General features: G+C 45.7%; 1 protein-coding gene across 3 annotated transcripts in view; it reads left to right on the top strand.

The window, feature by feature from the left end:
- Positions 1 to 22,665, top strand: part of TEX10 (testis expressed 10) — a 576,299-nt gene extending 553,634 nt beyond the window's left edge. For all 3 annotated transcript variants that reach the window (XM_078687684.1, XM_078687682.1, XM_078687685.1), the window contains one exon: positions 22,426 to 22,665. In XM_078687684.1, coding sequence (XP_078543810.1) covers positions 22,426 to 22,515 — 90 coding nt within the window. In that variant the 3' untranslated portion in view covers positions 22,516 to 22,665. The remainder of the gene's footprint in view (positions 1 to 22,425) is intronic.
- The last annotated feature ends 4,358 nt before the right edge of the window (positions 22,666 to 27,023 follow it).

The raw sequence follows: 27,023 nt of genomic DNA, 5'->3' as shown, positions 1-27,023 counted from the left end.
TGGGAAGTTAATGTTGTGGGAAGGAGGGGGGAGGGCGGGGGGAAGAGGGTGAGTATAGGCGGCTGCTGGCATGATTGGGGATGCAGTAGTGGGAGGGGGGGCGGGTACGCTCGGGGAGAAACAGATCACACACGAGGAAGGCAATAAAGTCACAAATAGCAATGGTCGATTATCTACTATAAATAGTACAATACCTGTTATCTTACCACTTCTGGGGTGTGGTACCCCGATATGTAGCTACCTATGGCGGGCTTAGGGTCTGATACACAACTGAACTGCATATCATGGAATGTTAGAGGGCTCAACAATGCTAGAAAATGTCGTGATGTGATTGCTTATCTTAACAGAGCTAATGCACACATTGCCATGCTCCAGGAAACTCACCTGTCACCATTGGTCAGAGCCACCTTTGCAGGCAAGTGGGCTGGACTCCGCATATTTTCCTCCTACTCCACGTACGCAAGAGGAGTGACTATCCTGCTTAAACGCACAGTGCCCTTCCATAAATACGGAGACATGCTGGACGGTGAGGGACGCTATGCATTACTATGGTTGCGCATGGGCCACGACACGATTACATTCGTAAATTGCTATGCCCCCAATTCTGATATGCCTTCCTTTTTTACCACGCTTTGGGGCAAGGTCATGGATGTGGTATCCCGCCATGTTATCTGGGGAGGAGACTTTAACCTTGCACTAATACCTCATTCAGACCGCTCTGATGGAGCACATCATTACAAACCAAGGGCCAGGGAGGCTCTGGAGGGTATCATTACCGAGGGCGGGCTCGTGGACGCATGGAGACACCTACACCCGCTCCGAAGGGAAGGCACACACTTTACATCGCACATGGGTACATGGGCACGGTTGGACTACTTTCTTATCACCAAGGAGGTCACCTCTGAGGTCCTGGGGGTCACACACTTGCCGAGAACGTATTCTGATCACAGCCCTGTCCTACTGCATACACGCATCCCTGGATGGGACAACCCTAGGCCACGTTGGAGATTGCAACCGGCGGCGCTGCTGGATAGTTTGTTGCGAGCTGAGTTGGGGGAGGAAATTGCCGCTTTCTTTCCCAGAAACAGGGGGTCGGTGGATTCAGTCGAATGCATCTGGGAGGCCTTTAAAGTCACTATAAGGGGGTATTGTATATCTAAAAGCTTCGGGGTCCTACGTGACATACAAAACACTATTCACCCATTACACAGGGAACTCAGAGCATTAGAACTTCGCATGGTTGAAGACTGCAATCCTGATATTCACGCTGAATTTAGAAAAAAACTGTTGAGGTATGAGGAAGAGGCTAATAGAGAGGCTAAATTTCGGGGGAAGCATTGGCAGGCCAGACAATACTGCGAGGGGGACAGACCGGGGAGGGCACTTGCGGTCCTTACGCGCGCCCCACGAGACCACAACATAATCCTAGAACTTACAGATAACCAAGACCAAATCATTAGGGACTCAGATGCCCTACTCAATGCCTTTACATCACACTACCGCGCGCTCTACACCACTGACACTATGGCTGATACACCATATGCTGATTTCCTGGAAGATGTGGCACTCTGTTGGCTCAGCGATGGAGATAGGGCCTTCCTAGCCGCCCCCTTTGAACTAGATGAGATTCGCGATGCCATCACGTCATTGAAGAACGGTAAGGCACCAGGCCTGGATGGCATTCCCGCTGAGTTCTACAAAGCCTATATCGACATCATGGCCCCTGTCCTTCGAGAGGTATATGAGGAGTCACTGCCCGATGGTATCCTCCCTTGCTCCATGCGGGAAGTAGTCATTACCTCACTCTTGAAGCCAGGCAAAGATCCCGGCTCTTGCGGTTCGTACCGCCCGCTCTCCCTTCTGAATTGCGACGTTAAGATTCTAGCGAAGGTCTTGGCCACTCGGCTATCCCTCCTTATGACCAGGATTGTTCTACCTGATCAGGCTGGATTTGTTCCGGGTCGCTCTACCTCTCATAACCTACGCACCCTGTTCTCCCTGCTTCGCACGGTCCACCCCGATTTACCAGTAGCCGCCGTCTTCTTGGATGCCACCAAGGCATTCGACTCTGTCGGATGGCCCTATCTGTTCTCCGTCCTGACACGCATGGGGTTTCCTAGACTCTTTATTTCCTGGGTCCAGCTACTCTATACACAACCCACCGCGAAGGTCCTCATCAACGGTCGCCTATCACGATCCATCGCCATTACCAGTAGCACGCGTCAGGGGTGCCCCCTGTCCCCCCTCCTTTTTGCCATTGCGGTCGAGCCTCTAGCCTGCAGACCGCGACAGCTGCACCGCGCGGGGGCGATACAGTGCCTCCAGCGCCGAATAGATGTGTCTTTATACGCCGATGACATTACCCTCTACGTCAAATACCCAGACCTCCACCTCAATCCGTTATTACGAGAATTTGTAGTATTCGGTAGGATGTCGGGGATACACATAAATTGGTCCAAGTCACAATTCTTCCCTCTAACCGATGCAGTGACGGACTTCCCCCTTGACTATCCACTCGAGTGGTGTCGGTCAGATTTCCGCTACCTAGGCATAAACATCTCACGCGACAAAGATGAAATGCTTCGCGCCAACTATGGAGTAGCAATTACGAAACTCACAGCCACGGTTGATCGCTGGATCACATTACCGCTCTCCATGGCGGGACGAGCGTCCCTTATCAAAATGGTGGTTTTGCCCCAGTTTCTATATCTCTTCCTCAACATCCCATACTATCCGGGTGCGTTCTTCTTTAAAACCTTGAAATCTGAGCTTTGCCGGCTATTCTTGGGGGGTAGGAACCCACGATTGAGGTGGTCCACACTGATCATGCCCTACGAGGCCGGAGGCTTCGACGTTCCAGACTTTGAGGCCTATTACCTATGCGCACAAGCGCATTATGCATATCACTGGCTGGTCCCGACGCCCTTCATGCCTCAGCTGGCGGTGGAAGATTGGATCGTACATCCCATTCCACTTAATGGCCTTCTTCTCTGCCCAGAGTCACTAATACAGACACCAAACACCTCAGTCTCCTGCACTTTGGATGCATGGCGCCGCATGGCTAAAAGGATGTCATGTGGCCTGCCATACTCCCCCCAAAATGCCGTTGACGTTTCATCCTAACCTTGCCCTATTGCAAGAGCGAGGGTTTCGGTTGCTTTGCGAACGACTGCGGATCACCTCGTGGGGCGAGCTGTTCGTGAACGGTAAATTCAAAACTGCAGATGGATTCTTCGCCTCCCATGATCGCTCCCCGCTGGACCTCTTTTACTACCTGCGCCTCCGTCAGGGCATGAAGGACATCCTACCTCTGTTCCCTGAGGAACCTGAGATCTTTCTCCCCCTCCACTTTCTGGCATGCTCGCAGGAAGGGGCACACCTTGTTGCTGGACTTTATCGCCAGCTCAGATCTGTCGTCACGTCGCCCGAGGCGGGGGCTCGAGTGCGCTGGAGTGCTGATCTAGCCACGGAACTCACCGACGACCACTGGCAATACTGCTGTGCCTTGGCGGCTCGAATATCGGCCAGTAGCAGATTTAAGATACTACACTAAAAAATTCTTGCACCAACTGTACTACACCCCAGTAAAAAAACACAGATTCCACTTAGTCGATGATGACAGATGTGAGCGCTGTCATGCCGAACAAACGGGCTTCCTACACCTAGCTTGGGAATGCCCTCCTGTCTGCTTATACTGGCAGCAAGTGACAGACGCTCTAACAACAATGACTTCGGAAAACATTGCTGCGGAGCCGCTCCTCGCGCTCCTTGGACACACGCCACACATCTCGAAAACCTGCCGGAAATTCGTAGACATGGCATTGCTCTTGGCGAAGCGTCGAGTGGCCTGTCGCTGGGGCAGAGGCAGAGCCCCTAAATTCAAAGAGTGGCTGGCAGATATAATTTACTGCCAGGAACAAAACCTTACCTTTACTGAACTGCTACCGATCCCTAGCCGTCCCAAAAATATCTGGAGCCCGTTGGTCGGCTACTTGCTTGCCCAGGCGGATGAAAACGATGTCCCTGAGGGAGGGCCAGTTAGTGATTAACTGAATCATGAGCACCTGGGGTTACGAACTGCTGCCTGCGGATACATACACCACTCCCAGCCTATCACCGTGGCATACTACCCCGCACGGTGCCCTACTGTTTGCACACCTGCATAGCACTTTCCTGCTACTTATCCACCGACACTACATGTGCAGATGTTACTACCGGACCCTTACCAGACATGCACCCCCTGCCGCCCCGGCAATTCCATGCACCTTCCTTATCTGACCTGGCACTGCACTATGGCGCTACACTTCACCCCTATCCTCCAGCTGAACAGGTACCACCGAGACTGCCATATGCCAAGGCAATGCCTTGGAAGACTCTTGATCTATACTGTTATATCTTTGACCCAGGACTATGCTCCCGAGTGTGTCTGTGAGACCTCATAGTTTTGTTTAAAGTTGGGAACTGTTTCAAAGGAATGCACATAACACAAAAACCAAAAACAACCCTGTTCTACTGCGGTAAATTCTAAGGCGCAGCCTTCTGTATTAGCGATTGGACACTCATTATGTGGTGCTAACAGACGCTGCCGGGACCCCGGGATGCCGGTTCTACAGCTGTGTTATACAAGTTACAATTTCGTCATTGAGTTTCACATCATGCTGCCGGCCTCCGGGTTGTAGGCGCAGAAAGCTGTGTACTGTCTATAATATTTAATAAAAGCAGTTTGAACGCCAAAAAAAAAAAAGAAAAAGTCTTGAATCAAACCTCTCCGGTGACGCTGCTTCCAACATTTTGCAGTTGTTCCTAAACTCTCTCATTTCCTTGTAAGTTGATACATGCGCAGCTCCAACCTTAAGATGCATCGAAACATGCAGTTCAGTCCCTTAAAAGCGTAGATTTGAACTTGACACAGAGACTGGCGGCTTCCAGTTGTAAAGAAATCTGACCAGCCATTGCCTTTAAAAGTGACGTATTAACATATTTGCCTTTCTCAGGTGGGAATTTAAACAATTCTTTATTCCACACAGATTCCTTATTTCACAAGACACTGCTTCACGACTCCGACTCACTAAAAGCAGCGCTGTTTCCACAATCACATCTCGTTGGAAACCTGCCCCCGATCCATACAAGTCACAATCTGAAATGCTCTTGACAGTTTTTTATTTGCTCTTTGACCTTGTGTAGATAAACCCCTTTGAATGCCGCTCCTTCTCACTAGAACTCCACTTCCTTCACAGCAGATATGACACGCAGGATTGGGTGCACAAGGTCAAACTTTGTTCAGCACGAAAATTCACACTTTAACTTTCTGTAACATCCTCATCTAAGTTGTGCTGCCAACTAGTGAAACTGGACACAGTTCACCGCACACCAAAACACATTTATCTTAGAGCAGCTTCCCATGTGAATAAAACGATTTGTTTTTATTTTCAAAGACTATCAGGCTTTGTTTACTTTTAACGAAAAGCTTCCTTTCAGCGCTAATCCTCCCTCGCACTTGGATACACACGTGCACAGCAGGGTGATTTACCTTCAAGACCAGCAGGCTTTGTTTACTTTTAAAGAGAAGCTTGCCTCCAACGCTAATTCTCCCTTCACGCTTCGCTAATTCCCCTTCACGCTTCCAGCCGGTACTACTAACACCAACTTTGTTCACACTCAGCCGCTGGTGCCATCACAGCACTTTCATCGTGCATTACCATGCACTGTACTCCCCCCCTGGTGCAATCAGATAACACTCGCTGCAACACACTGTCACTGACCTTTGGTGCGCTTGCTACATAAACAGGTCCCAGAAACTAGCAGCGAATTCCAAGAACAACAGTAGAAATGCAGGTTTCAAGTCACTTGAGCCACATAATATCCAACGCCCAACACATACCTCTGTGGACTGTCTGTTGGAAAAGACACCGGTGGGGCATCCCAGGCGTTGCGCAGGCTTGATTTTCAGGCATCCTTTCAGACTCCAGCTATCCTCTTTTAGTTCCATCTGTAATTTCTTGGCTCTTCATCCGTGGTTCCTTTTAACACGTCGCCATTTTTGTATCTGAAGATGTACTGTCATCATAGGTAGACCAGGAGCCAGAGATGTAGTCAAGTAGATTTATTAGTTAAGGTAAGTTGGTACAGGGTGCCCCACCGGGAGCAGCATCCTGCTGCTCAACCCCACTCAATCCAACTGGTCACTCATTCAAAGCATGCACACACACCCAACATTCTATGACATCACACTCATGCAGGTTGAGCAGCCAGGACTAGGAATCATAAGATATAACACATATTCTCAGTTAATAAATATCTGTTTTAACTGACATTTTCACCTAACTATACCGTCCCTTTAACCTTTGTTTTTTTAGTGAATTTCTAAGGGTTCTTGTCTAACGTTCTTGTTTCTACTTGACATTGAATTTTTTTTTTTTTTTAACAGATGTTGACATCTTTTTTCAATACCCAACTATAATGGCATTTTAACCTTCTTTGCTTCTTTCTGCCCTTGGTCCTCTTGCCCCTCTCTCCACCTTGCCCACTGACCCCCCCCCCAAACCACTCATGCACTCACCTGCTCATCCCTCCTGCCCTCCATTGTCCATTGTACTGACCCTGCCCAGCCTGCTTGATGTGGTCATATCATTGCTGCGGTCGGCCTACCATCCATTCACCATCTGTGTGCTTCTGCCCCTTCCCTCCAGCCATCTGTGGACATCTTACTGTCCGACCATGCCTGCCTACCCTACATGGTCATTTTGGTTTTCTTGCCCCTCCTCCCTGCCCTCAGTTGTGTGTCCCTGCCCTCTATGGTCCGTTGTACCGACCATGCAAGCCTTTCCTCCTTAGTCCACTTGCAGCCCCTGCCTTCTGTTGTCAGTCTGTGTTCTGTCCATTTCCTCCTGCCCTGCGTGATCTTTTGTGCTGCCACTGTTCTTCCACTTTCCCTACCTGCTTAGCTTGCTTGCCCCTACCTACCACTTATCTGCCATCTCTTAACCTGGACCATGCCCCTGCCGTATCCTTAACTGCCCAAAATGCCTTCACTGCCTTTCCCGCTTGCCATCTGGGCTTCTCTTATTAGCCCTGTCCCCTCCTCTCCATTGTGCGAGTCTATGCCACTTCTCCCTAAATTCAGTCGTGCATGGTCCATTGTGCTTCCTCCGCCCTTACCACCTGCCCTGTGTGGTGTGCGTGCTGCCCCTGCCCTACTTCCCCATGCCCTCCATTGTCCATGTGCGTGCCCCTTCCACCTTCCCTACATGGTTTATTGAGCTGCCTGCCCTGCATGGTTCGTTTTGTTGACACTGGCCATCCCAGAATGGTTGGTTTAGTGCCCCTGTCCTGTCCTTACTACATTCCCCCTTTCCTTTATCCAAGTCCATTTCCCTATTTCATCCTACCTGCCCTGCATAATCCAATGTGCTTCCCCTCCCTCCTACCGTTCATGGTCTTTTGTACTATTATTGCCTATCCTGCCTGACCTTCATGCTGCAGCTTGCTGCTCCTACCCTGCCCCTAGACAAGTTGCAGCCCCTGCTTGCTCCCTTCTCTCCTTCATGGTTTCCCTTTGTTCGTCCCTCTTGCTTACCAAGGTCCATTGTATCCCCTTTAACCCTCCTGCCTGCACATGTGGTCCGTTCTGCCACTGCCCCCCCTACTTTAGTTGTCAGCTTGTTGCCTCCGCCCAGACCACCTTCCAACCATTGCCTGTGTGCATGTCCCTATCCCCTCCCTCCTGCCTTTATTGGTGTTTGCATTTCCAGTGACCCGCTGGCCTGCCCTGCATGATCAGCTTGCTGCAGCTGCCCTTTCATCCACACTCGTCCCTGTCATCCTTTGTCCGTGTGCGGGCCCCTGCCTTGTACCTCCTTGCATCTATTGTCTGGTGTGCTGCCAACTACCCTCCTGTCTGCTTTGTGTAGTTAGCTTGCTGCACTTGCCTTCCTCCCCTCTGCCCTCCATTGATCGTGTGCATGTCCCTGATCCCATCTACTCTCCATAATGTGTTGTGCCACCACTGCCTTCTCCACATGCCCTGAATGGTCATTATGCTAACACTGCCCTTCCCGCCTATCTTGTGTGATTAGCTTGCTGACTTCGTCCACTTCACCCTGCCTCCATTGTCAAAGTCTGTACCCCCTCCTTCTGCCCTCCATGGTCCAGTTTGTTGCCACTGCCTCTCCCTCCCGCTCTCCATGGTCTGCTGTGCTGCCACACCCTCTCCAAATTGTTGTGCATGGTCAGTTGTACTACCACTGCCCTCCTTCTTGCCTTTTATAGTCAACTTGTTGCCTTTGCCCCTGCTCCCTCTCTCCCTGCTCTCCGTTGTCCAAGTCCATGCCTCTTTATCCCCTCCTGTCATCCATTGTCCTTTGTGCTGCTGGCTGTGCTCTGTGGTCAGCTTCCTACATTGCCTCCCAATTCCTGCCCTCCATTATCCATGTGCATTTCCCTGCCCCTTCCGTCCTCCTCTCCATGGTCCTTTGTGCTGCCTCTGCCCCTCCCTCCTGCAGCTTGCTGCGCTTACCCGCCTTCCACTGCATCCTGCCGCTTGTGGACACCTACCTTCTTCCATTCATTATGCAAGTCTGCGCCCCTACCCCATGCTTCCTAAATCATTTTCTTTAGAAATTGAGATAAAAAGGGGGGTTCTTTTTCTCATAAAAATTAATGTTAGTGCTCTAGAAAGCTCAAATGAAGACTTATTTATTGAATTCTCTATTAGCGACAAAGGGCTTTTAAACTAGTTGCTATTTTTAAAAAACATTTCCAATTGATCCCTTAATTATTTGTTGTACGTGTTTTCAGGCAGTCATCTTGGAAGACTTTTTTGTTATCAGATTTCCTAATTTCTTTGTTTACTGCAGTGTTCTATGTTGGAAATATTTTCAGTTTATAGTTTTGAATCCATCATTTGATGTTCAGATGGGCCACTCTTGTGTTATAAATGCAGAAGGTTAGCACTCTAGTTTATCATTAAAATACTGTGGTAAAGCTGCTGTTGATCTCCGAGGAGTTTACTTACAAGTTTCTGCTGGTGTTTAAAGTACAGGTTTCAGTCTGCATGTAAAAAAAACAAGATTTCTATGACAAAATGAACCCCCTGATTTAGCTAATTTCAACCGGAAATGTTTGGAGTTTTACAGCTTTGATTCATTCAAAATGGCTTCATGTGTGCCACACTTTTGTCAAAAATATGAATGCTTGCACTTTAGATGTTCATTATAACACTACAGGAGGTTGCAGTAGAACACCAGAAAGCAACTGACAGGCTGCTGCTGGTAGAAGTACATTTTACTCAATATGTCAGACTTTATTCTCATGTGGTTGAAGAAGATAGTGGGAATGTACAGAAAATATACTTCCATTTTAGCTCCTGGAGCACCTTCCATAACCTCTACGGGAAAATCATGACTGAAGAGTTATCTCTCAAGCATGGTTCGTCAAATCCCAGCAGAGTATCAGCATTTTACACAGGGTGAAAACACTTGAACACACCCTAATGCCTAAAATTCGAATGGTACCACCAATAAATGATTTATATTCTGACTTAAGTCTGTTCTCACCCACTATACCTTTATATGTGGACTTTGCTTGACCGCTCGTGGAAGACGATTTCTATGGACTGGAATCTTGAGAATGCTGGTGATTCTGGTATTTTACTGACCTCTACTGGTCGTTTTCGATCAAGACAGTTAAATAGAGGCAGTTGAACAGAAAAAAAGTCCCTAAGCGGAAGCAGACCGGTCCTAGGGCTGATCTCCAGAGCCCACAAAGTACATACGCATACAAGTATATACTAGATTATATAAAAGAGGTCTCGTATGCTCGACCTAAAAGCATGATTTCTGATTGATGGAGCTTGTTGCCAGATTTGGTGTGATTCTGTTCAGCCATTTTTTCTTTGTTTAATTTTTCCTATAGAAATTGCATGGGGGAAAAGCTTTTTTTTTTCTCAGCCCCTGTTTGATACATCACCCCAAGACTTTACAAGAGGGTGCTGAGGTGTATAAACATTTTTGGTAGAAAGTCTTGGCTATTGGCTACTACCACCGTAATTATATATGTATATATATATATCCGACAAACAAAGGGTGCCCCTGTGAGGATGCCCACACGAAACACATCTCCTTCCTGAATGAGGGCTTCATCAAACAGAAAGCCTCCTCTTTCAATCCTTCATCATTGGCTTAATGCGTTTCAAACTTTTCAGTTCTTGATCACAAGCCGAATAACTGGAAAGCAGCAAACATGTAAAAAAAACTGCATTTTATTTGAACAGCCCACCCATTTTGTAGGCGTGCACTTCAAGCCCCAGTGGGCGTATGCCTCATAGCATCATGGTATTTGCAGATCGTACATGCCGTGTAGATTTCATTATGTGTTGCCGTTTACCTCAATAGTGTCCATAAACTCCCCAGTGGGTTGATTAAAAAAAGAGCGCTGACGAATGCTCAATAAACAGTCCTCAAGCTGAAGTATTTTTCGTCCTGTGCAGCACCTGACTTTGAAAGCGCTGCCGGTCCGCAAGCCAAAGCGGCAGGGCATCCTCGCGGCTGGGCCAGCCTCCAAACATCCGACAAACAAAGGGTGCCCCTGTGAGGATGCCCACACGAAACATCTCTTCCCTGAATGAGGGCCTCAGTAAGCAGAAAGCCTCCTCTTTCAATCCTTCATCATTGGCTTAACGCGTTTCAAACTTTTCAGTTCTTGATCACAAGCTGAATAACTGGAAAGCGGAAAACATGTGATACACCTGCATTTTATTTGAACAGCCTGCCCATTTTGTAGGCGTGCCACGGAAGTTTGGCGGTGGCCCAGCCGCGAGGATGCACTGCCGCTTGGCTTGCGGACCGGCAGCGTTTTCAAAGTCAAGTGCTGCACAGCTCATCCTCTATCTCACCAAGGACCCCATCACCACCAGGCTCAGTTTCCAGGAAGGTATGAAGGATGTTGCATCCTGGATTAGCAGCAGCTGCCTGAAATTCAACTCGGAGAAGGCAGAAGTTCTCGTCCTTGGACCCTCCCCCCCAGCATGGGACAACACCTGGTGACCCACCGTCCTTTGAAGCCCTCCCACCCCCACTGACCATTCCCAAAACCTCAACATCATACTAGAACCCTCCCTCTCCATGACCTGACAGGTCAACGCTGTTGCCTCCAGCTACTTCAACGCCCTCTGCATCCTCCAAAAGACCTTCAAATGGATCCACTCCCCGATCCAAGAAAGACCGTCACCCACGCACTCGTAACCAGCAGACTGGACTACGGAAATGCACCTGCGGAACCTCCACTGGCTCCCCGTCGAGGAGAGTTACCTTCAATATACTCACCCACACCTACAAATGCCTCCACAACACCAGACCCCTATACCTCAATAAAATAATTTCCTCCCACGTACCCAAGAGAAGCCTCCGATCCGCCCGATCTCTCCCTCGCCGAAACCCCCGCGCATTTGCAGAACCAGAACAGGTGGAAAAGCCTTCTCCTACATTGCGACTAAAACCTGGAACGAGCTCCTGATCAACATCAGACGCGCCTCTCCCTGAAAATCTTCAGGGAGGCACTCAAGACCTGGGCCTTCAAGTGAGTGGAGCTGCCCCCTGTGCCATGAGACCCTCACGGGTGAGTAGCACACTTACAATTCCCTGATTGATTGATTGAACACCACCACCCCTATGTGGTATTAAAACATACGGGATAGGTTGGGATTTTGGGATCTGTACGAGGAGGCCCTGCAGCTCAGGAGCTGGCTGAATCCACCAGAGCATTTCCCTGATTGTGCACCACCAGGTGTGATCTTTAAGCACTGGGATGGATGAACTCAGCCAGCAACACCTAGCACATCACAAATGATAGCTGCAGATGGAGGTGGCACAAGACGTCTTCCAACAATGGGGACAGCACTGGCTCGATCTCTTAGCCACCACAGAGAATGCACAATGTCAGCACTTTTGCATGCTTGTATTTCCCAAGAATGCTCTGAGTTTCATTCCGACTGGAGTGGAGCACCAGACTCCTTTCTGCCTTCCTAATGCTCCCTCTCCCGCCATGAGTTTTGAATAAGATCAAGAAGTACTATACTCAAATCATCCTAGGGGCTCAGGATTGATCCAGGAGAAATTGGTACCCGGAACATCCGGGCATGAGCATCTGTCCTTCAATCAGTATACTCCAGTAGGATCTTCAGTTACAGTAGTAAGGTAGGTTCTGTGTCGGGCCTGTGGAATCAACACCTTCATGTGTAGAGATTGAAGGGGTGGCAGTTGACTGCATTTTTTCTTATTTCTGAAGTAGTATATGCCATCCTAGCGCCAGGAGACCTTCGACAAATCTGTTTACACTGGGACAGTTTTGTGGTATGGTGTAGCACCCATAATATGTTATCTGTTGGCCCTTTCGGTCCTATTGAGTTTACATGACCAGCAGTCTTTGTTCAACTCACCTGTTGTGATGAGATTTCTTAATGGTTTACTTCAAATGTTTCTTCCAAAACCCTTCTTGGTGCCTCAGTGGGACCTTAAAGTTAGTCCTTACTTTTCGTATCTGCACCTCTTTTTAAAGGATACACAGCTCCCCTCTGCACCTCCTGAGTCTAAAGACTGTCTCATCGCAGTAACTTAAATTTGTCGGATGAGTGAGCTTTAGGCTCTGTCAAGCCACCCTAAATCACCTTCTTTCATTACAAACGGGTGCTGACCACACCAAAGACCATCAGGTGGACAATCTGCTTTTGTGGTTTTCTCTGAGGCGAAAAAAAAGCAAGGCATTGCAGAAAAGGACTTTGTCTAGGACTAGATGAATCTTCCATTGCATTAGGAACTGCTACTTGTTGACCAAGAGTAGGCTCCAGAAGGCCCGATGGCCCATTCTAACAGGGGCGAGGCTGCTACCACTGCGTTGGCACATAGAGTACCTGTCCTGGATATTTGTCAGGCTGCAACGTAGGCATTTGTGCACACGTTCAGAAAGAATTACTGCATTGACCCCCAGGTCCGATGGGGAGGGGATTTGTACGTTTAGTCCTGCATAATCTTTTGAAAAGAGCCACCCCATAGACCAACCACCTGGGGAGGGTTTTGCTTTGGTGCTTATTTTAAATACTATACATATATATTTTCACTGAAAAAAACGACTGTTGAGGTGACGTTAGTTAGGTGAAAATGTGAGTGAAAACGTAATGTTTTAAACGCAAAAATTCCACCGAAATGCACCACTTACAGTTCAGTGAGTTAACTATTATATGCGCCCCCTCCATGCTTTACTTTTGTCCTCACTTTTTACATCACTCATGACATGTTCAGTGACCGGGGGTGTCCCAAAAAGCCTTTTCCCCGTGCAGATTCCCATAGGATCATTAGACAATGCTACAGCCAAAATGGTTAATGGAATTACACCATATGTGACCGAGATCTAGGTCTTTACCCAGAAAGTGTACTTTTTGTGATTTGGTGTAGTACTTCCATAAATTAGTAAATACTCCAATTTTATATAGCAGGATTATTGAGTGGGCTGAGGAGAATAAGATTTTTACCCCATGTCAATATGTTATTCACAAGCATATGGGTACGTTAGAGCAGTGTCTGAACTTCAATATGATACTTGGCAAATATACTGTGGTGAAACGTACCCCACTATATTTGGCTCTCATGGAGCTTTCCATGGCTTTTGACTGTGTAAATCGGCCGAAGCTATGGCAACACCTACTGGACATCAATATGGAGGTGCCTCTTGTTCATCTTCTGGCTTCCATGCACAACAATACAAGGGCCAGAGTGATGTTTGTCCAAAATGGTGAACTCTCAAAGGAGATTCAAATTAGGCGCAGGGTAGGGCAGGGGTGCCTTCTTGCCCCCTGTTGTTCATTCTGGACGTTAATGACATTGGTTTGCATTTAACAACATGTACCCCAGATGTTCCCTTGGTTTGTGATACTCCTCATCCAGTCTTGTTATATGCAAATGATGCAGTTGTATTAGCTTGTACGCCAATAGCTCTGCTTTCATTGATTCACTCATTTGTGGAATATATGGACTCTTGATCTGCGAACTAATTATTCTAAATCTTTTGTTATGTTGTGATGACCGAAGACCATCCCACTTGTAGATATTGCGGCTGGCACAAATTTTCTAAGCACAAGTACTTCTTCATATTTGGGGTGATCTTTAGTTCTACTGGATCATAGACACTTAATATAGTTGAACTCAGGGCTAAGTTATCCAGGGCTGTTGGTTCCCTCTTCAGTCTGCCGTCTCCACCAGGTGGGTGGAATGTGGTGCCTATGTTACATTTTTTTTTCTCACAATAGTACTGGTGGCTGCATGTGGGTCAAGAGTCTGCGGCATCAGGGAGACATGGTTATCCAGGTGGAATTTTTTTTTTTTTTTGTTGAAAGCTTTTATATGTTCTGTTTTCTACCTCATTTTATTTGCCATAAGGAGCTGGGGTTAAATTACTTAGGGGATCAAATTCGTACCTGCCCCCTCTGTTATGGCTGTCCATCTGGAAAAACGAAGAGGCAGCACTAACAAACATAATTGACTATTAAGTGTGTGACAAAGGCCATGACATCCCATGGTTGGCATTTGTGAAAAAATCTTTTCATGACATTGATTTTCCTGAGCATTTATTAATGTTGCAATATGTGCCACCATGGGTAGGAAACAAGTTCAAACTTTATTGGTATAAAGAATAAAGATTAAGGGCCGAAACATTAAAATTGTCTATTCCTGCGTATTTGTTAGTAAATTTTGAAAACACTCTTAGCAATTATTTATGTAGAGGAAGAGGACGTTGTGAATGTTCCCTAATGTTTCGATTTCGATACCGTAAATTTGTTATGCTTCCCAATAGGCTTCCAGAGCAATCTAGAATCATGTGTGTATGTCCCTGTAATGACTAACCCTGGGCAAAGCACTGCGTTACGCTCGCGTAGTTTGCGAAGTTTGAGCTACTTCGCACTTCGCGAATTGCGCGTAGCACAGTGGAAACACGCGGAGTGGTCATTTTTTGCTTGCTCGCGGCCCTCAACGTCAAGTTGGCGACCGCGAGCAAGCAAAATGACATCCCGGCGAGACTTTTTCCTCGTTTGCGATCAGCAACATCAAGTTGCCGATCTCGAGCGTGGAAAATAAACCTCCCGGCGAGATTCTCAAAGCGGGGAGGTCGGGTTTCTCATTGCGAGTGGTCGCGTATGCTCGCGCCCGCTCACGATGAGAAACTACCAGTCCGCGTTGAGAAAGCTGCCACTCGAGTAAAAATCTACTCGAGCGGCAGTAAAAGACAGCTCGCAGTGTGCAAGATGCTGTTTTCAATGACTGCACAGTGTGGACAAGCATCCGGCACTGTGCAATCATCGCGAACAGCGTACTACGCAGTTCGCGTAGTGCTATGCGTAGCTCGCATAGTGCACTTCACGTAGCTACGCGTAGCGCTACTTCGCGAACTACGCCCAGGCTTAGTAATGACACCTCGAGACAGATCACGTTTTCTAAAACTTATTTTTTTGGTTTTTATCAAAAACTTACAAAACTGTTATTAAATCTGGAAATATGATGCATCGATCTCTAGATCTTAATTGTTTAAACCAGCTATATGATGCATCGTACTTGTGTGCTACAGTACACTGCAGAAGCACAATACACTTCGAGTGGGATGTTTTTATGTGATGTTTTTACTCTTTATAATTGTTAGATGATTTATTGTTAAACTTGCACATTTATGTACTTATTACTAACTTTTCACTTTTATGGTTGCTTCACAACCGAATAAAGTTTCTTCTGGTTATGATTTTAATAGTACATACTAATTCTGATATTTGCCAGCGATGCTCCTCTGTGAACGCAGGTTTTATAAACTTGGTGTGTGACTGTCAGCCTACACCTGTCAGTCAGTCAATTATCTTTATTAGATTATTAAAAATCATAAAAGAACGAGCATAATTACATAGCAATTCATCAAGGCACAAGTTAATACATAATTCAGCAAATAATCAATATTTAAGAACATTTTAAAATCACAATATACAAATAGAACATGTAAGAATATTAAGAAATATTAAAAATGTTTAACATTTAAAAAGAGACCCTCCGGAAAACAAAATTATAAAAGATAAAAGGGAAGTCAATGTTCAATATTCTGTAAGGTGCCTAACTCTAGTACGGTTCTTATTTATCCGTACTCCTGCAACTAAAAAACTAGCGACATGGAAAGCTACTTTAACACTTGGAAGGAGTTGCAAAAACATCAAAGCTGGTTTGACCTGAATAAAACCTTGGTTACGCAGGATTGGAAACAAATATCTTTTTCTGATATCGATATAATGTCCACAAAACATGATAAAATGTGTTGTGTCCTGAGTAGAAAAGTGGTCACAATCACATGGTTCAGCATCATCAGGTCTACTCCAATTTTTAAAATTGCCCAAAAAAAGATGGATCAAAACGAAATCTCGTTAGGAGGAAACGATGGTATGATTTAGTTACCAGGACAAGGTATGGTTCCATTCCTGGGACAGATGTCAACCTACAATGTTTCCTTACCGTGGGTTTTCTGAGCTCTATAGCTTCCCTCTCCAGAACATATAACTTAGTCAGGGTATTTTTTACTGTTTTAAGATCATCCTGACTTATCAAGTCTGGAGAAGAAAAAAGCTCCGGACATCCGGCAAGAGTCAGCTGCGTTTGTACAAATTTTACCCACGGAATATGTAAGGCTCTATCCAGGGCTAAACAATCTTTTAAAATAATATGATTTAATGTAAGCTCCTGGTTAAGCCAAGTTTTCATCCATCCAATAACTGGGGCTAATTTTAGGGTGTCCGTTATATAGCCCAAACCTAGCTCTGCATGTAATACGTAAGTGGGAGTCGATTGGGGGACTGAAAGCAGAGATTTCAGAAATGTATTTTCTACTTTTTGGATTTTATCGTGACTAGTATACCCCCAAATGGCAGAGCCGTACTGGGCAACGGACACACATTTTGCTTTGTAGACTTTGATAATGCTTTCCATGGGGCGGGCACCTAATTTCTTAGCAAATCCAAGCAACCCCGCTGCCGCTCTAGCAACAGCGTTGCTTTTAACAGAGTGCTGGGGGCCCCAAGTGCCCTTTTCATCAAAGGTCACCCCTAAATATGGGAAAGATGGGACTCTCCTAACCTCTTTCCCTGTGCAGAAAAATGTTTTAGTCTTTCTTTTCCTACCTGCGACTCCTGCAATCATCACATGGGATTTCTCTGTATTAGGTGCCACTCCAGAGCGTGCTAGTAAGGCTGCGTCGTCCGCGTACAGGAGGACAGGTAACTTTGTTTCACCTGCACGCGGAATATCAATATGAGATGCAGCCATAACTTTCTCCAGGTCGTTTATGTAAAGAGTGAAAAGTAGGGGGGCAAGGATACACCCTTGCCTAACCCCCCCTCTCCGAGTTAAAGTGACAAGTGCATCTTCCTTCCCTAGTCACTCTAACTGAGGTCTTTAGGTCCCTGTGTAATTCAGCTAGGTATTCAACCAAAGGGGGGTCAATGCCCATGGCCAAAAGGATCCTCCACAGCTTAGCCCTGTTAACCAGGTCAAAAGCTGATGAGAGGTCCATAAAGGCCATGTACAGAGAGTCCCCCTTGGCGATCACATATTTATTTAGGATTAGTTCCAGGTTTAGGCATTGGTCTATAGTACCTCTTTTGGCCCTAAAGCCATATTGTGCATTTGATAAAATGTCCTTCCCTTCTATGAGCTGGGTCAGTCTACCTAAAAGGACTCTCCCCAAGATTTTAAAGCTTGAATCTATAAGGGAGATTGGCCTATAACAGGCTGGGTCTGTCATTTGTCCTTTTTTAAAAATAGGTACTATTGTAGACTTTGTCCAGCTGATAGGAAAAATATGGTCCCTAGTAACATTAAAAATATTTGTAAGAATCTTGGTACTAAATTCAGGAGCACTTTTGAAAAAATCTGAAGGGACCCCATCGGGCCCCGGTGCCTTTTTGCAGAGTGTGTCGTTAATTGCTTTCTTAACCTCCTCTGGAGTAAAGGCTGAGATTATGGTTTTTGTTTGCGAAAGTAGCGTCTCGCAATCTGAGGGGATGTCAGGGCGACTGTAGATGTTGCTAAAATGTGTCACCCATTTATCGTCTGGTACAACACAATCTGCTCTCTGATTATTTTGTCCTACGAAATATGGGTGATTTATGATTGCCCAAAATTTGGCACTATCTCGTTGTGTTTCGGGCAATAATAATTCACTCCAGGCCTCATTTTTTATCTCGAGTTTCCTCGCTCTGATCGCGTGGTTGTATTGCTTCCTTAGTAACGCTATCTGTGCTTTGTCTCTAGGTTTATTTTTTAAAGCCTTTAAGAGAATAGTGTGAGCCTTGGAGCAGTTTGAATCGAACCATCCGGGGCCCCTGAGCCCATCTGCTTTTGCCTTTGTCTTGACGGTCAGATCTAAGTTGACCTTTCGGCAAATGGCATCAAAGGCCTCAATCATGTTGGGACCAGAATTCTTATTGTCCAGACAGATTGCAACCTCGCCCTCTACTTTTGCCAGGGTTTCCTGCAGAAAGGCAATAGGGGTCACTTGGTCCCACTTCAGTCTCCGATTCTGATCTTTTAAGACTAATTTTGTAGCGCATAGAATATCAACCTTTCTTTTTCCGAAGACTCCCTGAGATATAGTCTCTAAAATCACAGGATTGTGATCACTAACAACTGTCGTTTCTACCTTATAGATGATAACTTCAGGTAGAAGGCTAGAAGATAAAAAAATATAATCTATAATTGTGCCTGTATTATTGCCCACGTATGTCGATAACCTCGGGCCTATAGGGCAACAAGATGATTCATAAAGGTTAAAAGTGGCTAGAAGCGATTCCAACATCTGCCCACGTGGTGTATGTTCAAAATGTGGTGAAGAGGAAGAGGAGGAAAGTTCCTCATGTTCCACATAGCAATCCGCATGGCAAGGATGGATGTTAAAATCTCCCATGAGGATCACTTCGTACCCATAGGTACTGTTCTCACTGTGGGTAGACAGGAATTCCTCTAAAGTTGCCAAATGCTCGTTAAGAGTTTGACTGACAGGGGAATTATAAAAGTTAACTAATAATATGGGAGAGGAATTTGGTATGGATAGTTCAACCGCTAAGCAATTTATTGAGCTAGATTTCATGTATCTTGGCTTTCCTTGAAGGTCTAATGAAATATATATGGCCAAGCCCCCCTTTGCCCTTCCTGCATTACTGGGATCTGCAGGTACAGAAAAATGGGAAAAGCCGTCCAGAACCAAGCTGTCTGACGTTTCCCACGTTTCTTGAAAGGCAAGAACATCGTAGGATCTAATTATGTCAAGCCAATTCTTGTCATTAATTTTGGCTCTAAGACCAGCAATGTTCCAGCTCATAATTTTGCAGGCCCCAATGCCTGCAAAACTCCGTACTGGTGGACTAAATGCAGGCTGGAGGTCCTCGTCTCCATTTTCCTGTCTTGGAGAGAGTCAATCGTTTTGATCCAAAAAAGACAGTGGAGCATAGCGGTTGGACAGTTGAAGGGGATGTGCAATCGGGTTAAACTGTGCTGGATAGTGGTGGTAAGCTGCTATGTTATGCCTTGATTCCTGATCCCATCTAAAAGTCGAATCCCAATTACTGTCCCACCCTGGGGCTGGGGTCCTTGGATAAGTGACTTTCTGCTGCTCGCCATAAAAAAACTTTAGAGTCAAGGGAACAACATTGCCCCGTCTGCGTTGGGGAGGGAATATATTAGCAAGAATATTGGGGAGGACTTCATTTGCTGAGAAACTCACTGCCACGCAATCCCCTTTGAATTTTTTCGGACTATTTCCCAACCAGGGGACCCTAGTTACTGACTTAATAACCCTAGCCAGGTGATGCTTCCCCCCTGGTGCAAACCGCGTATTACTAGTCAGCCAGTGTAGAGCCTTACTACTAAGGGAAGTAGGGCTTTCCACTATTCCCTCTTCCAATGGAGGGACATTTGCTAAGACCAAGACCACAGGTGTAGCTTCTACCAAGAATTGTAGGGGGTCTGGTGTGTACGTTTGTGCTGAGGGGTGTTTTGTCAGAGGGGTTATATCTGTGGGAATGTTGACTAACAGAGAACCCTCACTGTCATCAAACAATGTTGGTGGATAAGATGATGGAATCTCCTCTGGCAATTGATTACCTACTTTTTCAGTTACAGCATCTCCAGTAGCTTTTCCCCCTGTGTTGTTTTTTAAGTGTGTAACAATTGTAGTTATATTTTCTACCCCATCGGCGACCAAAGTATGAAGTCCGCCCAACTTTTTTACCTCAGCTTGCAATTTATCAATTTTTGATATTAGAGGTTTAATGATGGTATTAATTTTTGTCTCAAGGAATTCACTAATTTTTTCAAAAAAGGCATCCTCAAGAGATAATTTGGGTGAGTCCTCATCACAAATCACTAACTTAGCTTTTGGAGTAGTAACCCTCTTCCGTTTTGCCCCTGAACGTAGCCCCACCCGCTTATATGGATTTTTAGTACATTGTCGTTTTGGCCTAACATTTTGTCTTGTGGGAGACTGCTCATCCGCTGAGGCACAGATCTGTTTTTCTAGTTCAAGTTCAGTGTCTGTGTCTGTGTTTCCCTCAGCCTCTTCGTTTAATCCTTCAAGTACTGGAATAGCATTAACAGATATGTCAATAGAGCCTTGGGGAATAGAACCGCTACTAATATCCACACAATGAGCTTCTTGCAGGATAGTGTCATCAATCAAGATAGATGCAGAGGGAGATAAACATCGCATATCAGGGGACTGGCTCAGTCCTAGGGACTCTCTTCTTTGCGTGTTTATCTTTTTAATGGTCTGCACCAAGTAATTGTTAATGGTGTTAGACTGAGCTTCCGCTTGTTTCTTAGGCATAATTAGCGATTTCCACACAAGACCGGTATGTTAAGTAGACAAAGAAGCAACTAGAGAGCAAGTCTTACTTGGAGAGGCGTCTTTTTCAATTTTTCTGCAGCGTTTATGGCCCAGCCCAGCCTCCTCCTGCCGATGAGGGCCGTAGAGGACCCGCCCTTTGCCCGGGCTTCGCTCCGGGCGTCCCGCTCCGCCGGTTTCTGGTGCGCTTTTGTGCGCCTGCTGGCGCCCTCACGTCGTTGGAAAGCGCGCCGCCGCGTAGGCTGCCGGGAATTGAAGTCCCGGAGCGGCGGCGCGTGTAGTCAGGTAGAAAATGACTCTTGGCGGTGGCGGCGTGCTTCCAGGTGCCTGTGTGCCTTTGTAATGACTCCTGGCGGTGGCGGCGTAGCGGCGTCTAGCAGGTAAGTGTATTTTTCCTCTCCCCCGCTCCGCCGGTTTCTGGTGCGCTTTTGTGCGCCTGCTGGCGCCCTCACGTCGTTGGAAAGCGCGCCGCCGCGTAGGCTGCCGGGAATTGAAGTCCCGGAGCGGCGGCGCGTGTAGTCAGGTAGAAAATGACTCTTGGCGGTGGCGGCGTGCTTCCAGGTGCCTGTGTGCCTTTGTAATGACTCCTGGCGGTGGCGGCATAGCGGCGTCTAGCAGGTAAGTGTATTTTTCCTCTCCCCCGCTCCGCCGGTTTCTGGTGCGCTTTTGTGCGCCTGCTGGCGCCCTCACGTCGTTGGAAAGCGCGCCGCCGCGTAGGCTGCCGGGAATTGAAGTCCCGGAGCGGCGGCGCGTGTAGTCAGGTAGAAAATGACTCTTGGCGGTGGCGGCGTGCTTCCAGGTGCCTGTGTGCCTTTGTAATAACTCGTGGCGGTGTAGCGGCGTCTAGCAGGTAAGTGTATTTTTCCTCTCCCCCCTACAGCCTACACCTGGACTCGAGCAAGAAGTGCGTAACTTGATTGAAAAAAGAGAGATTTGGGTATTTGCTGATAAATGATTCTGATAAATGATTGGGATGTTTGACGTCGAGTGGTATTTGATGAGGTGGTTTCGAAGTTATGCAACTATGTTACTAAACTTGCAGTGGCTATTATATGGTTTAAAGATCCCCTGCTGAAATCTACGCAGTTGTTATCGGATCTTATTTGCAGTCATGAAGTTGCTTTGAATTAATAACCCTAACAACGAGATTCGAGGACATTTGGTCAGACTTTAAGGAAACTACTTTTCAATGTGAATGTAAAATGTCAATTGTGAATCCTGTTGCTAAACCGGATTGTTTCGCTCAGTATATCTCAAAGCTTTTTTTAGATGAATTATTTCAGTGTTTTACATGTGACCTATGTTTTGTTTCGAATGCGCCGTGCCTTTGTTTTTTAGTTGTATTAAAATTGATAAAATAAACTATACATTATAAATCGCAATTTGGCTGCAATGAGAAGTTTTTACAATGATTGTGATTCCGAGTATTGTATGAAATGTAGCTACTGTATGTTCTTCCATCTGTATTATAATGTAAAATGTAACCCAACCTTAATCCTTACTGTCCTCTTTTAGGCTCTGAAAAGTGGTGAAACGCGGGAACTGTGGCTCGCAGACCTTCAGTACTGCTTCAACGTCTACCTTGCATCACAAGTATCGAATTAGGCGTTACCAAAAGAAAGGACGAAATGTGATATTTGGACTGTAAAACCTCTTCTGCTATCCTATTTTTGTATAGCTTGAAAACACCTATACAAAATATCCAAAATGAAAACATTTAAATCAATAAATTTAGCTTTCAGTTTTTTAAGGTAACGTTTTATTTTGGTGCTTTACTGAAGTGGCATGTGCTACAAGAATAAATCGATAGTGAGTAAAAATGTACTATGATAGAATGACCAAATTAGTCTATGAATTGTATGGCAGTACTAGTTGTGAGATCGTGACGATTATGGTCAATTTTTTCTTTACAGCATTAAAATAGCAACCAGCAAACATTATCACAAAAAACACAAATCCCAGGAATCCCTGGGATTAGACCTCAAAGTGTATTGTCAAAATAAACCAGTGACTCTGTCCTTTATAGAGCCAGTGGTCCAATGTAATCGCTAATGTTTTCTTTGTTCGGCAGCCACTTGTGTACTTCACAATATCGCAAGTGCTTAACTAATTATTTTGTTGTAATGCCTGTCTTGTGATCAGTTAGTATTCTGTTAAATAGACCCTTAATATGCTGTTCTCATCTCCGAATATGTTTTTTCAAGTAACAGAAGAGTGGGCTCGATTGTGACCGCGGTTGTGATCCCTTCTGGAGCATCAACCGAGGTGGCTGAGACCAGTCGCAGGACTGAGTAGTCTTCTGTCTAGCTCATTGCGCTTTTCTACCCACAGCGGGTGCCATTCTTTCACTGTATGGCGAGGTTGCATGACAGGACATGGCCTGCATGCCTCCTAGTCTTTTTCTCCAGTCCTCCACTTGACCACTACCAGGGTCAAACTGTGACAGAAATGGGCCTGGGTACCAAACTAAAAGGGGGCCGGCCCCATTAGAGAAACAGATAGCTAAAAAACTATGCCATGTCAGCAAATTGGGGAAGTTTCGATTTTGTAAAGGCACACTGTAAAAGTTTGTTGCAAAGTATAGAAGACTGCATGGATTTGAGCTTGCTGCAGGCAATATGTTTTTTAATATAAGGTCAATCAACAGTAAAAAAAACTGTCTCAGTAGACCATAAAATAGGTCCACAAACAGCCAGAAAACTGTCCCACACACTGACCGGTCAGACCAGCCTATCGGGCTCTGCCTGACTACTTTTAAAGGCTAGTCTGACCTTCACCACAGCTGCTGCAGTCTTGCGCTATGTCCTCACTCATTTAGTTTCCATACTTGAGGCAGTGTTCGCATCTAAGTTAGGCAGCACTGGCACACCATTTTAATATTCTCTTTAGGAAGAGAAGCAATTGCCATATGTCCTGTGCTGGGCAGGCAACTTCATTGTCTATTTCAGTAAGATATTGTTACTTACTTAGGTTTTAAAGGAGCCAATCAGTATATAGAAAAAAACAATACTCTTTACCCGATCCTGCAGCTCTAACAGTCATTAACAATAGGTATTCAAGCATGTGCCTTTAACATCTGCTTTGTTTCCAGATCTATTGTAACATTGTTCGCTGCAGTGCACCATTAAGTCCTGTTACGCCTTTTCGCACTTTTTGGTTTTAACTATAGTTTTTTTTAACATTGTGTTTTGAATGGATGTAGTCTACAACATAGCTAAAGTGAGAACTGTTGCATCTATTGAGCAAAAAAAATTTTGAGATATAGGTCCCCCATTCCTTTGAGCCAAAGCTTTTAAGTGCCACAAGCAAAAGTGTTTCAGTTCTCCATGCACAAAGCATTTTAAGCAGCAATTCAACCTTTGAAGGAACAGTGTTATTCCCTCTCTACCACTGGCTTCCTCAACCCCAATTGGGTAATATTTGCCTATAGATGCTACCTCCGTGGCACTTCCCACAGCCTGCTTGCCCAGGCCTAGTAAAACGGCTCTTCTGATGACATTGACATTTTTTTAAACTTAGTGCCCTCGTACATATTTCATCCTCTTCACATCCTCTTGACATGAAACTTCATCCTCTTAAGGCGAAAAAAATAGAACAATACTGATTAATATTCATCTGTAGTTTCCTAAAAGGGAGACAAATGTTCCAGAGATTGGTATTCCTCAAGTGTTGTCAAAAAGCGCAAAGATTCTTTAGTATTCCCTTGGCTTAGCTATAAAATAAGGAAGTCCTTTACAATCTTACAGCTATTCTTCAAGACAAGGAATTTCCTTTGTTAACGGCTTGCTCTACAGCAAGCAAGGTGGCCCCATCATTTAAGTGCCGTCTGTCATTAATGACCAAATGTTTAATGCAATACCAAATTAATCGTGTCATCCAATTAATGTTTTACGATTTTTAAAAGAAGACCCATTGGAGCTTAACTCATCATTTAGCTATTGGGCAATTCATGCTGAAAATTGCTATCAAATGTTTAGCGAGGATTCAAATTGGGAAGGTAAGTATACATGCAAATAGAATAACAGTTTAATCTTTATAACTCACAAAAAATAATTATAGAGTTTCATATGCTTGACTAGCTAGCACATTTCTCTAAAGTCACTTAAACCCAAGGATAACCACAGTTCACTGCTTGTTCCCAATGTGCACCAAGTTGCGGAGTCTGACACCTTGTGTGAGAAGACTGAAGCTGTAAGATTTCAGCACTAGCTAAGGAGTCTGACACTGCAAATGAAAATTAACCTAATTCGGACTACGGTATACTTAGTCTCTGTGATTGAAAGTATGTGGAAAAAGTGAACACTTTAATAAGCTGGACACAGGGACAAGCAGACAAAAAGGCATAATGTTATGGTTCATTAACAAGTGTTCACTGTATTACAGTCTGATGGATTACTTAAAAGCTAAGCAAGGCAGGTTCCATATTACAGTAACCTACAAACGTCATTTTCTAGCTCTTGTGAAGTGCTGTAGTGCCATTTATAGTATAACTGTTAAACTCTGTCTGGAAAATTGGATTCAAGTGAAACATGACGAGCAAGCAGAAGTGGGCAATCTAAACCGAGAAGAGCCAGGTTTTGAGGGTTTTCCTAAAAGGCAGAAGATGATTGAGCCATTATACCTGTGCAATCAAGGTGGCGCCCCTCTTTGGCTTACAAAACTGCACAGGGCGACAGCTTTTTCTTCACCACAACGAGGTACCAGGGTGATGGCCTTTAAGCTTCACCACGGCTCCCACCTGGCATAAAGGGTTTGCGTTTTCACGCACTCAAGTTGGTGTCCCTCATCGGGTCACCACATTGCACAGGATGACTGCTTTCTCTTCACCACAGTGCTGCAACAGGGCAACGGCCATTGAGCTTCACACATCCCCCATATGGATTTAGTGAGTCACATTGAATTACTGGGTGGTCAGCTGAATCAGTACGGCAGTCCAATCTTCTCAGCAGCCCCCACGCGGCTTCAAAGGATCTCCACAGCACTTACTGGCAGTCAACTTGATCAGTGCACTGGATCAGAATCTCACGCTCTGCTTCCAGGGTTCCACTCATCAGGATCCCCACTGGACCCCACTCCCTCCAGGTGATATCCTTCTCCTCACAGTGCCCACTGGTCTTGGGTTAGGCAGAAACTGGTGTCCAGGAAAAGTGACCTTGATTCTCCTGGGCGATGTCCCCTCACCCAGCATCAGAGACTGGCGGACCTGTAGTCCCCAGTCCTGGTCACAACAATCAGAAGTTGTAATGAACTTCTCCACCCTGATGTACAAATTCAGTTTGACAAACTGGGAGTCTCAAGCTCCTCTTTTTATAATCCTTTTCCAGAGAATAATGTTGTTTAGTGTCTGTTTCTGAAGTTTGTCAAGTGCCCATTTCTTGATCTTCCTCCAGAGAGCAGTCTATCACAGCAGGAGTGTCTCCAAGACTTTGGATTCCAGTCACAGGGAAGCCTAACCCTCTGGTAGAATTTAAGGCAGAGCTCACATATAGCGCTCCTCACAAAATAGATTTTCCATCTCTTAAGTGTGCTCTTGACTCCTCTGCCCCCTCCTTGATGGGCAACCCTGAAACTGACGCCTACCTGATAGAAGAGTGGCTGAAGACTAACATTGGGGCAGCTGCTCCTTTGGCCAAATGTACGTCTAAGCGAACTGGCCGTTCGGCACAGTGGTTCAATGAACAACTGAGAACCAGCAAAAGAAATTGTAGAAGATTAGAGTGGGATTTGCGCAGGCAGTATCTTGCAGAGGACAGAAATACCTACAAGATAGCGCTAAAAGCACATTAGTAAGGAGGGCCAAAAAGAGTTATTTTGAAGCTAGAATTGCCAATACTAACAACAGTGGCAAGGAAATTTTTTAAATTGGTAAATCTTTCACAAACCCTAAAGCAGAGATCACAATAGCACCAGCCGATTGGGCAGGCAGGTGTCCTGCTCTCTTCATGATAAAATAAAGGCGATACAACAGCCCATCTCCTTGGAGATGGAAGATATCACATCCTCCCTCTACTCACAGGTGGAATGTGTCTCTCCGCTCCCTTCCCCGAAGGTTCTGTCACAATGGCCGTCATTGTCACAATTCCCCGTCATCAAACTGCAAGACTCACTCACTT

The sequence above is a fragment of the Lissotriton helveticus genome, chromosome 4_1 (genome assembly GCF_964261635.1).
Source record: "Lissotriton helveticus chromosome 4_1, aLisHel1.1, whole genome shotgun sequence".
Lineage (NCBI taxonomy): Eukaryota > Metazoa > Chordata > Amphibia > Caudata > Salamandridae > Lissotriton > Lissotriton helveticus.
Note: the sequence above shows the minus strand (reverse complement) of the source record. Positions and strands in the feature narration are given on the sequence as shown.